The sequence below is a fragment of the Electrophorus electricus genome, chromosome 14 (genome assembly GCF_013358815.1).
Source record: "Electrophorus electricus isolate fEleEle1 chromosome 14, fEleEle1.pri, whole genome shotgun sequence".
NCBI lineage: Eukaryota > Metazoa > Chordata > Actinopteri > Gymnotiformes > Gymnotidae > Electrophorus > Electrophorus electricus.
In genome coordinates this window covers 21,886,897-21,899,396 of record NC_049548.1, presented here as the reverse complement: position 1 = coordinate 21,899,396, position 12,500 = coordinate 21,886,897, and the positions used below count along the sequence as shown (strand labels likewise).

Sequence of the window (12,500 nt, the reverse complement as noted above, 5' to 3'; positions counted from 1 at the left end):
AGTTTTATCAACACTATGACTTCTGAGATGGGTGTGTATCTCTGAAGGGGGTGCAGAATGAGGGGGCTTCTGAGAAACACGTCTCAGCTTCTTGATGTCCTGCAAGCTGATCTGCTGCCCTCAGACCAGAGATCATACGTCCACGGTCTGCACATGTTCCTCAGTGCCCGCTGACATCGCATGGTCAACACAAAGTTCTTCACACCTGCTGCTAAAAATGAATTACTCTTCACTCAAGACGTTCTACACGAGAACACCAATAACTAAGTCACCAGTAACTCACAGATCTGGGATCAGATCTCTACTCTCCGTTACATTCAGATGAGGACAGATGATATCTGATCACAGATCAGATAAAATAGGCACAAGAGCTTCTGTGCCTTACTTTATCCAAAACTTGGTTGAAATCATGCCAGGAAAAAAGCACACAACAGCAAGACTATAACACTCAGCAGTGGTAGGGCTTGAATCAGCAAGCTTCCAACTACAAGGTAAGTATCTCAACCACTGAGCTACCACCCAGCCCTGACAGTGGTCAGTAACCTCCAAAAGCTCCATCACACCTGGGGAATTTACCCAGCAATCAGGAACCCCAACCACAGTGACATTTTCCCTCTGGAACGCACGAAGCACCGACCCTCACAGTCTACTGTCTGAGAGAAGCTGAGCTTCACGTCAAATATGGTTAACAGAGGTCCACGTTCTCAGGGTGTAGAATGACTCCGCGGTAAAGCCGAAGACATCTCTGGCTCCCTCACACATAACGTTAGAATAAAGTTCGCAAGCTGTGGTACATTAGCGGGCGCGCTCCAGGGTTGAGAGATGACCGCCGTAATCGCCTTCAGAAGCGCCCAGGCTCGGACTGGCACGGCTCGCCGTGGGAACTGGGCTTGGATGATCTGACCTAATCGGTTACAGGCTGGGGATCAGGTGGGGATCGTTAAGGATTCAGACTTCAAAGCACGGACAGAGTCCACGAGTCCCACCACCTCCACTCGGCTTAAGGAGAGCGCGGATTCAAAATCCACAGACCCTATGAACTTATGTACAAATAAACCAGACCCAACAAAAAACCAGCAGAAAACAAAAAAAATGGCTACAAACACCAGCATTGTCTACAAACACCACATTCTCCACAAACCCCAGCATTGTCTACAAACACCAGCAGTCACTACAAACACCAGCATTGTCTACAAGCACCACATTCTCCACAAACCCCAGCATTGTCTACAAACACCAGCAGTCACTACAAACCCCAGCATTGTCTACAAACACCAGCATTTTCCAACAGACACCAACATTCTAATGTTGTCCTTATGCTGAATAAGAATCAGTGTGAATGTTGAGGAACATTCTAGATACTTCCCAATAATTACAGTACCGCCCACCAACCCAGAGTTCTTTAGAGTATGCTGGGTCACAAAAAATAAAGATCCCCAACATTCTAATGCTCCAACAACAACACTAATGGGAAGTCCACTTAAATCCCCCAACATAGACTCCATTTCCCAGAATGCCATCTTGTCCTACTAATTAGTAGACCTTTGGCCACTCGCTGTCTTCCACGATGCAGAGCGAGAATAGCAGCACCTGCTACAATACACGCCAAGAATCCAATATCTTAACGATTTCGGCACCAACCAGGAAACTGTTGCCAGGGTAACGGAGACATTATGTAATAATATATTCCCTCACACTGTCACTGGAAACTCACTAAGCCTCACAAACCCAGCTGAGAGCGGTTTGCTGCCGTGAAACTGTGTATCCTGGGCGACGAGTCCGGAAGTGACCTGGGCTTCTGTGTGTGTCAGAGTGGCTGTCCTCACAACACACGAGCTGTGAGGACTCACAAACTCAGGGACAAATTTACATTTACCCAACACATTTATCCAAAGCGTCTTACAATCATGTCTGAACACAACTTGGGTAATTGAGGGTTAAGGGATTTGTTCAGGGACCAGGAATCATATATTCGCCTTTCCTGTACAGCAAAGAGCAAATTGCATTTTTCTGTTGCTATGTAGACGAGTCAAACGCAAACATCGCACAGGGAATTTAACCAAGATGTTAAATTAAATTATTAAGTGTTTAATAAATGCAGTGAAACGGTACAGACTGTCAGAACCTCAGACATGTGGACACCATTTACAGTTCCAGCACAGCCTCCAGCAACCAATTACTGACCAGGACCTGACCTGAATGTGAAGAGGGAAAGCAGAGCATGAGCCTGGTTATGCTAGCTAATCTAGGTTATGATAGTTAATCTAGGTTACACTAGTTAATCTAGGTTACACTAGTTAATCTAGGTTATGATAGTTAATCTAGGTTACACTAGTTAATCTAGGTTATGATAGTTATTCTAGGATAGTCAAGTTAATCTAGGCTATGATAGTTAATACAGTATACTCTAGTTAATCTAGGTTATGATAGTTATTCTAGGATAGTCAAATTAATCTCGGCTATGATAGTTAATCTAGTGTACTCTAGTTAATCTGGGTTATGATAGTTAATCTAAGGTACTCTAGTTAATCTAGGTTATGGTAGTTATTCTAGGATAGTCAAGTTAATCTAGGTTATGATAGTTAATATAGTTTACTCTAGTTAATCTAGGTTACACTAGTTAATCTAGGTTATGATAGTTAATCTAGGGTACTCTAGTTAATCTAGGATAGTCAAATTAATCTAGGTTAGTCTAGTTAATATAGATTACACTAGTTAATGTAGGACTCTAGATTTTAAATGCCCTAATCCCGTTCTCTGGAAACATAATCCAGTTTGTTTAGCCGTGGTCAAAATTTGCTTTTAGAAAACAAGCTTCATTAAAATTATATTAAAATAACATTAGTGATCTGTGTTGCAATATAATCAGTACTTCATGAGAATTTTTGATAATATGATAGTGTGTGTGTCTGTACTTGTATCTGTGTCTACTTGATTTCCCTGAGGGTCTGGTACTCCTTGTGATCTAACATGATTTTAGATGCACTCAAATACATATGCATACACACGCACACACACACACACACACACACACACTCACTCACGCGCACACACACGCACGCACGCACACACGTGCATGTGCGCACACACAAACACGCACACTCGCGCACACGTGCACAGGCACATGCTCACACGCACACGCCTTTGTTTTGAGCATCATGGTGCCGGTGCATGGAACACATGTGTGAAACCTAGACTGAACCATCTTTTCTACTCACACACACACACACACACACACACACACACACAGACACACACACACACACACACACACACACACAGACACACACACAGACACACACACAGACACACACACACACAGACACACACACACACACACACACAGACACACACACACACACACACGAATAGCACTCACTAATCCTGCTGACGTGTGTGTGTAGGGGTGTGTGTGTTAAGAGTTAAGTGTTTGCATCAGGAATTCAAGTCAGCATAATCACCCAAACACTCTCTCACACACACACACACACACACACACACACACACGAGCCTTCACCTCCGATCAGTACTAAACCTCGCTCGACGTCTCTCTCTCTCTCTCTCTCTCTCACTCCCGCGGGACACAAATGTCCTGTCTGTCTCTGAACGCAGCAGCGCAGGACACGGTGACATAATTAGGTGACAGCATCTTCACATCAAAGTAATGACAGGAAATGGAAACAGCTCAGACAGACAGCTGCATGGTGACCAGCCAGGCAAAAGAAACAGGCAAGACTATTTAAAGACCTGCCATGCCAAAGTTTACATATCCGAGCTGTTGCGAAAGGCATGGGGCTGCGCTAGGGTGCGTAAGCCGCCTGGACAAACGCGGCTCAAACGCGGCTCAAACACGGCTCACACACTGCTCACACACGGCTCAAACGCGACTCAAACGCGGCTCAAACGCGGCTCAAACACGGCTCAAACACGGCTCAAACACTGCGCACAACTCTGTCGCTATTGTGTCCGTTGTCACCCAGAGGAGGATGGCCCCCCCTTTGAGTCTTGGTTCCTGTCAAAGTTCATTCTTCCTCACCACTGTCGTCCTTGGTTTGCGCACTGGGGGTTTGGACTTGGACGTTTGTATAACTGCGCTTTTTAAAACATCTGTTTTAAAAAGCGCTTTATAAATACAACTGTACCCACAACACGACTCAAAACTCTCCTACACCGTATCAGTGCTGGTAGCATATATGTGAGTATGCACGCAGGAACACGCACAGACATACATGCACGAACATGCACACAAGCAGGCATGCACGCACACACACACAGACGATCCTGCACTCGTGACGGATACTGATAAATTCCTGCCATTCCTCACAGGAGCGATTCCCCATGGAGAAGGAAAACCAACCTCTCTCGCTCTTTCTCTATGTCACACACCAGGTCTGTTCCCATGAAAATTAAAGGTTAAAGGTCATCATGGCACATCAGGTGCAGTTAGTCCCTCCCACCCAATCTAAATCCTTCCTCTGTAGTTGATGTTGTCATATCCGAGATACTTCGAGATGGTTCAAGATACTTGGGATTCTTCACATCAAAAACCTCCATCTCTGTCTGTTATGTGACTTTTACTGTTGCGTTTGCTCAAAAACGTTTGATGTCTGCTGGTTTAAGCGCAGGGAAAAAGACCATTGTACACAACGGACTTCCACAGCAGCGGTTACTGTTCTACCATGACCACACTCCTGTAGAACAGACCACTGTAACACCGACTGAGTCTGAACACTTATAGCTCACATCAGCACTTAAGGAACTGCTGTTAACATCTAAACTTTCATTTACATTTATATTTACGGCGTTTACCAGACGCTCTTATCCAGAGCGACTTACAAAAGTGCTTTGTCATTTCCTCATAGATACATCCTAGTACAGTACAGTAGGTTAGAGTCACAGATACCAATGAACTAGAATACTGTAGAATACAGGGATCACTGCTGATGACAAAGTGTGAAACACATAAACTCAGACAACGATAAGTGTAATCACAAACAATATCAAACTATATGTGCTGGAGTTTAGGTTACTCAACATAGGAGCATTTAAATATTTTAATATTCCATGAATAGACGGGTCTTCTGTAAGGGACTCTGCTGTCTGGTCAACCAGTGGATGTTTGTTGCACCATATGGGAGCAGGAAAGAGAATCGTCTCCATGCTTGAACACTTGTAGACGTTTTTGGAGAAGGCGGAGTTAAAGCTCTTTTGCACTGATAGGACCTCTGAGTAAGCCAATGAAATGGAGAATGCACAGGTGAGGTAATCCCGCCCTCACCGGCCCCGTCCAACCACATCCCCGCATAGTCCCTGTGAGCACAGCATACTGGATGTCAGCAATGTCAATCATATGGGTGTAGACATGGATGTATTATGTTCATTTAAACTAAACTGAAAGCTAGCAGTGGGAGAACAGTACATTTAGCTGACACTTTTATCCAAAGCGACTTACAATTCTGACTGAGTACAACTTGAGTAATTGAGGGTTAAGGGACTTGCTCAGGGGCCCAACAGTGGAAACCAGCAATCTTCTGATTACAAGTCAAGTACCTTAACCACTGAGCTACCACTGCACATACAGTACTCAGAACCATACAGTACTCAACAGACCTCCTCCTATAACTACAGACCTCCTCTCATAACTACAGATCTCCTCCCATACCTACAGACATCCTCCGATAACTACAGATCTTCTCCCAGACCTACAGACCTCCCCCATAACTACATATCTCCTCCCAGACCTACAAATCTCCTCCCAGACCTACAGACCTCCTCTGATAACTACAGACCTCCTCCCAGGCCATACAGATCTCCTCCCAGACTATACAGATCTCCTCCCAGACCATACAGACCTCCTCCCATAACTACAGATCTCCTCCTATACCTACAGACCTCCTCCCATAACTACAGACCTACAGATATTGCTGCAGTCTCTGGATCAGCTTCCCATCATCTGGACCTCTAGATGACAGGTAGAAGCTTCCTCGCTCCTCCCCCTTCTTATAACGGCACTTTATAAGAGCTGTGTGTGTGTGTGTGTGAGAGAGTGTGTGAGTGTGTGTGCATGTGTGTGAGAGTGTGTGTGTGTGTGTGCATGTGTGTGAAAGTGTTTGTGTGTGTTTGTGTGTGTGTATGTGTGTGTAGGTTGGGGAATGAAGACTTTAACAGACCTCCTCCATTTTCCAGCCACAGATATAAACGTGACGCACACGAGGAGACAGGCGCCACTCTCTGTGTGTGTGTGTGTGTGTGTGTGTGTGTGTGTGTGTGTGTGTGTGTTCAGTAGTAGCTGTTTACTAAATGATGAATGATGTAGTCCTGGATTTCTACCTACTCTGGAGTACAAAGCAAAGTCAGCTGGAAGCAGATCAAACTGACTACTACTACTAAACACACACACACAGACACAAACACACACACACACACACACACACACACACACACATCTCAGTAGGAAGTTTCATCTCTCAACAAGGCAGAATTGACAGTTCACAGACAGCCGGTCACGAACCAGCTAAGTTCATCTGCTAAAACGCTGCAGATGTGGTGCCGTGACCCGGAGACCTCGCTCTGACATCAGTTCATCCTCAACTTCACTTCCTGTCCAAGCTCTGTGATGATCTCTCCACAGCGTGCCTCAGCAGCGACAATGCCAGCGTCACGGGTCAGGGGTCACGGGGTCAGGCCCTGCGCGACAGCGGCCTCTCCAGTTCCGTTTGGGCTCGGAGACACTCTGTAAACTCAGGGAAGCAGACGCACGGGGAACTGGAAAGTCAATGCTACGCCCTCTGCTCCGTAGCTCCTCCCCCTGAACCTCTGACCCAAAGCACTGTCTTCTCTCACTTTTCTCTCAAAGTGTTTTGGTCACTCCTTTAGCAATGCAGTGGAACTAACTATCGATCAGGATGTGGAAAATCGATGTCGGCAGCCTGGGCCCGGGCGTTCTGATTGGTCTTTAGCGAGCGCGATGCTGATCCGCTGCTGTAACCAGGACTGGCAGGGACCCGCCATACGTCTGTACAACGCTCAGCTCCCCGCGGTCCAGCAGAACACAGTCGTGTGCGAGTAGGCCCGCCACGGGGACGAGCCGCACAGGGCGGCCGAGGTGAAGCTCCGCTACGCGCAGTCAAGAGTGGATGAGGAATGACAACTTCATTACAGACTGGAACAGAACACCCAGCATGACTGGTGTTTAATGTGGACCCCTCAGAGAGAGGACCGCATCTGAACACACACACATTGCATACGTAGTTTAATTACAGATCTGTAACCAGCCTACGTGTTGGAAGGACGAGCTCTCGAGATGAAGGTCAGTCTCCAGCACAAACGAATCGTAACTGAACTCCTATTCTCCCAGTTCCTCTGTAACCCCCACTGACTCGGTATCCAGAGCAGGGGTCAGAGGTCAGGGGCGAGGGTGTGTTTACACCGGGAAAACCCTGCCTTATAAATGACCGTTCGGTTACACACTTGCACTCGGGCACAAAACGTGAATAAGAAAGAGCTCCTATAATGTGCTGCACCAGGTCATGAACACAGGTCTACAGGATGAAGAACACAGGACATAGGTCTACAGCACACAAGTCTACAGGACACAGGACATAGGTCTACAGGACACAGAACTCAGGACGCAGGTTTACAGGACGCAGGTCTACAGGACACAGAACACAGGTCTACAGGACGCAGGTCTACAGGACACAGAACACAGGACGCAGGTCTACAGGACACAGAACCCATGTCTACAGGACACAGAACCCATGTCTACAGGACACAAAACACAGGTCTACAGGACGCAGGTCTACAGGACACAAAATACAGGACGCAGGTCTACAGGACACAGGATACAGGTCTACAGGACACAGAACCCAGGTCTACAGGACACAGAACCCATGTCTACAGGACACAGAACAGGACCCAGTTCTACAGGACACAGAACACAGGTCTACAGGACGCAGGTCTACAGGACACAAAATACAGGACGCAGGTCTACAGGACACAAAATACAGGATACAGGTCTACAGGACACAGGACCCAGGTCTACAGGACGCAGAAGAACAGGTCTACAGGACGCAGGTCTACAGGACACAGGACGCAGGTCTACAGGACACAGGACGCAGGATGCAGGTCTACAGGACGCAGGACACAGGTCTACAGGACACAGGTATACAGGACACAGAACACAGGTCTACAGGGCGCAGGTCTACAGGAGACAGGACACAGGATGCAGGTCTACAGGACACAGGACGCAGGTCTACAGAGGCGTAGTTGTGACGTAGAGGAGAGGTGGGGAGAAGGAGCTGGTGCTGCCTTTAGTCTGAGAGAGAAAGAAAAATGCATCCCTCCCTCTCCCCCCCCTCCCCCCCTCCCTCCCTCCCTCTCCCTCCCTCCCTCTCCCTCCCTCTCCCCCCCTCCCTCCCCCTCCCTCCCTCCGCTTCTCTCTCCTCCTCCGTTTCTCTCTCCTGTGTGTTACTGCTCTGGGTGTGTGGAGGTGGTGTGCGGAGACCTTGAGTCTGGAGATCAGCAGCCCATTCAACCTACACACACGCCTCCCTACACGGTCTCTGGCAGAACTCTTTTTGCGGTTTTCTACCCACCCACTCGGCCCGTTCGCGGTGACGTCGGCTACCTTGCCCCTCCGCGTTCCCCCCTGCAAGCCCACGTTTTTCCACTGCGCCGTCCAAACCTGGAGAGCCTTCCTATAGGACACAGCTTTCCTATAGGGCACGCCGGGCCGCGGTGCTCCTGCCCCTGCGCTGGCCCCTGGGAAACCCCGCGTGGCAGACGCAGGAGGGTCTTAAAGGGACATGCAGCCATGGGAGACAGAATGTGCAGACCAGGAGACAGAAAGCAAACGCTCGCGGAGCAAACGCTCGCCAGACGCACAGTGACAACCCGAGAGTCTCCCAGGTAGCCCGGCTGGGTTAATGAGACGCCCCCAGCGAGGCCACGCCCCCCACCTGCACGGCAGTGGGTTACCCCGGGGGGGCTGTGATGTTTTTAAAGCCTTAGAGGTGAACAGAGTTTCTCTTCACGGTGACGTGCTGAGGTTCCATTACTAAACCTTTATAAGGACTCCAGCCGTAACCGCACAAGGGATGAGACATTTACACACAGGGAGAGAGAGAGAGAGAGAGAGAGAGACACAGGAGACATTCAGAGAGGGGGGGAGGGAGAGAGAATGAAAGAAAAACAGCTCTTTAGTGAGAGAGGGGGAGGGAGCTGTGTGTCCACAGAGCACCATTCACTATTCAGCATGAACCCACTTACAGCCCAACCTACACACACACACTCACACACACACACACACACACACACACACACACACACACACACTCACACACACAATTCAGGAGGACACCCTCTCCTCATATTACAGCGAAGCACAACCCAAACTCACACATTTTTAACACACACACTTTTTCACAGCCGAGGACACACTCTGGATTAAAGGCCTCTTTCAGTGGGGGAGGCCAAGGCACAGCGGCAACGCCCCCTACCAGCATGCTCAGTGCTGCCTGCCCCTAGAGGACAACTCTGGAACTGCAGCGGAGCCTGCTGGCGCCAGGACACACGCGCACACACACACGCCACAGAGGTTGAACGTGGGCCTACCTGTCTGCAGGTGGAGATGATAATCTCACGGAGGTGGTAGTGCATAGGCGTCATGGTCTCGCTGACAGAGTCCAGCGCAGCATCCACCTCTCGCTTCATCTGATGGCCATCAGGGAGAAGCCTGACCAACTTCATGACCACCTACACACACACACACACACACACACAGATATGAGTTTTGTGCATTAAAGTACTCCAGGTTGTTTATCATATGTGGTTCAGGTAAGTAAACGAGCTTTGGTCTAGTTGTGTTTGTTGTATTTTTATTGAGGTCATTACGTCCAACACTTCCGTTCTGTCCTCAGATCTCTAATAAACCACTCCACACTCAGATGTGCGGGCAGGTGCGCGCACACGCACACGCACACACACACACACACACACAATGGAAGAATGCTACCTCAAATTCTCCCTTTGTATATTTGGCATCAGGGACGCTGACAATCTCCTCCTCTCCGAACTCAGGAAAACCCTGCAACACACACAAACACCCAAACACACACACCAAACTTTCATTTCCGTCTAGAACATTCTCACAGGCTCGACATTCAGCACTCAGTAAAAATCCCTTTTCACCTATATATCAACCGTCTAGACAAGACAAGAGTCAAGCTCATGTCTCCAGTCTTGGGAACAACCTGGAGACAGATCAGAGACAGGATGTCTATTAAAGGACGCGTGAGGGGACTCCGTCCTGCATTAAAGGACGCGTGAGGGGACTCCGTCCTGCATTAAAGCGCAAGTGTGAAACATTGCCTTGAAGAAGATGTTCATCAAGACATGAAATCATGAGAATAATATGAGACAATTATGAGACGAGGATTATGAGAGAACAATGAGAGGATAATGAGGGGATTATGAACGAATAATGAGAGGACTTTGAGGGGATTATGAGGGGACTATGAGGGGATTATGAGAAGATTATGAGAGGACTATGAGGGGATTATGAGGGGATTATGAGGGGACTGAGGGGATTATGAGAAGATTATGAGAGGATTATGAGGGGATTATGGGGGACTATGAGGGGATTATGGGGAACTACGAGGGGATTATGACAGGATTATGAGGGTATTATGAGGGGACTGAGGGGATTATGAGAAGATTATGAGAGGACTATGAGGGGATTATGAGGGGACTGAGGGGATTATGAGAAGATTATGAGAGGATTATGAGGGGATTATGGGGGACTATGAGGGGATTATGGGGGGATTATGAGGGGATTATGAGAAGATTATGAGGGAATTATGCTTACAGTGAAGTGCCACCAGCTCAGAGCCGCAATGGTCATGGCCGTGGTGGTACTGGCCTTCCCACTTGCACAATTAAACACAAAAGCAGCCTGAGAATCTTCAGCCTGTACATGCTTCATCGCCTCCAGCAGTTGGTCAAAGTCCTGTGCACACACACACACACACACACACACACACACACACACACACACACACACACACACACACACACACACACACACACACACAATCAAGTCTTCATTTAGAGCCTGCAATACTCCAAAACACTCACAGTACTACTGGACTCCACAAGATGGCAGCCTACACCCATGTTACCATTACATTCAACCAAACAGCAATGTGTCTCATGCATACTTGTTAAATACACACGTGAGTGAGTAAATGTGTGCGCGTGTTTGTGTGTGTGTGTGTACCGTCTCTCTGGGCCCGGCGCGGTCTGCTAGCGGTATGCGGTGGTAGTTCAGGCCCGGCTGGCAGATGCTCTTTTGGCTGAAGATGTCCTGCAGGGTCTGGAAGTGCTGAAACACTTTGGCCTGTTTATCCTTGTTTAACCTCACCTCCAAACACGCCGGAGCACGTGCCAGCTCCTGCTTCAGAGCTGTCTCCAGGTTCTACACACACACACACACACACACACACACACACGCAAATACATATACATATAGAAAGATAGATAGAAAAATGTGTGTGTATGCCTGTGTGAGCATGCCATGTAACTCGGCAGCCCTAACCTGGATGTCCTGCGTCCGCGCGCTGTAGAGCGAGACAGGCTGGTCCGGGCAGGACGCCTCCCTGATGGAGAACATCTGACCCTCTGCCTCCAACACCACCTCCGCCCGCAGGTTCACCCACAACACACACTTGTGCTTCCGCCGCTCATCCTTCAGATAGGCCAACACCACCTCTATTGCCTGAGGAGAGAGAGCGAGAGAGAGAGAGAGAGAGAGAAGGACGGATGAGAAGGCTGTTACAGAGAGAGGCCCACAGCATCCACCCACCTACACACACACACACACCCACACCCCCACCTACACACACACACACACACACACACACACACACACACACACACACCTCAGACGTAGGCTGTGCCATCCCATAGATTGGCATCTTGGGCACGCGCCTGAAATTAGCAACCTTCACCTCCTTAAGGGTGCTAAGAACATCAGGGGCATTGTGGGCATCAGACACCTAGAACACACACACACATTAAAACTAGACATACACTCCAAAGTGTGCCTCTAGCTTTAATCATCCAGAGGGAGGCGTCTGTGTGATGTGTACCTGAATGTACACACCGCAGGTGAGTCTCTTACCAGCACTCTGGCTCCTTTAGTCACAAGGTCAGCAGGCGCTGTGAGCTCTGATTGGTTCATGCAGGCCAGGAGGCGGTACACCCAGGCATTGGCACACATCCATTGGCTGAAGTTCCGGGCAAACGCCAGTGGATACTACAGCAAACCCCAAAAGAAACGCCCAGCAGTAAGCACAGGAGATCTGATTTAAACTGACCTGAATTAAATGGATTTGAAATGATTGCATTGTGGGTATGAAGCTAAGAGACAAAAGACCCTCGAACAAACACACAATTACTGTTTCAACCAGTATATGAAGACTGTCACACACTGGGGAAGGAAC

General features: G+C 48.5%; 1 protein-coding gene across 4 annotated transcripts in view; it reads right to left on the bottom strand.

Moving 5' to 3' along the window:
* Positions 1-12,500, bottom strand: part of pald1a (phosphatase domain containing paladin 1a) — a 38,975-nt gene that overhangs the window by 4,163 nt on the left and 22,312 nt on the right. For all 4 annotated transcript variants that reach the window (XM_035533807.1, XM_035533808.1, XM_027008416.2 and 1 more), the window contains 7 exons: positions 12,179-12,313; positions 11,937-12,053; positions 11,594-11,773; positions 11,276-11,473; positions 10,865-11,005; positions 10,013-10,084; positions 9,613-9,753 (listed from right to left, as the gene is read on the bottom strand). In XM_035533807.1, the coding sequence (XP_035389700.1) occupies positions 9,613-9,753; positions 10,013-10,084; positions 10,865-11,005; positions 11,276-11,473; positions 11,594-11,773; positions 11,937-12,053; positions 12,179-12,313 (984 nt within the window). The remainder of the gene's footprint in view (positions 1-9,612; positions 9,754-10,012; positions 10,085-10,864; positions 11,006-11,275; positions 11,474-11,593; positions 11,774-11,936; positions 12,054-12,178; positions 12,314-12,500) is intronic.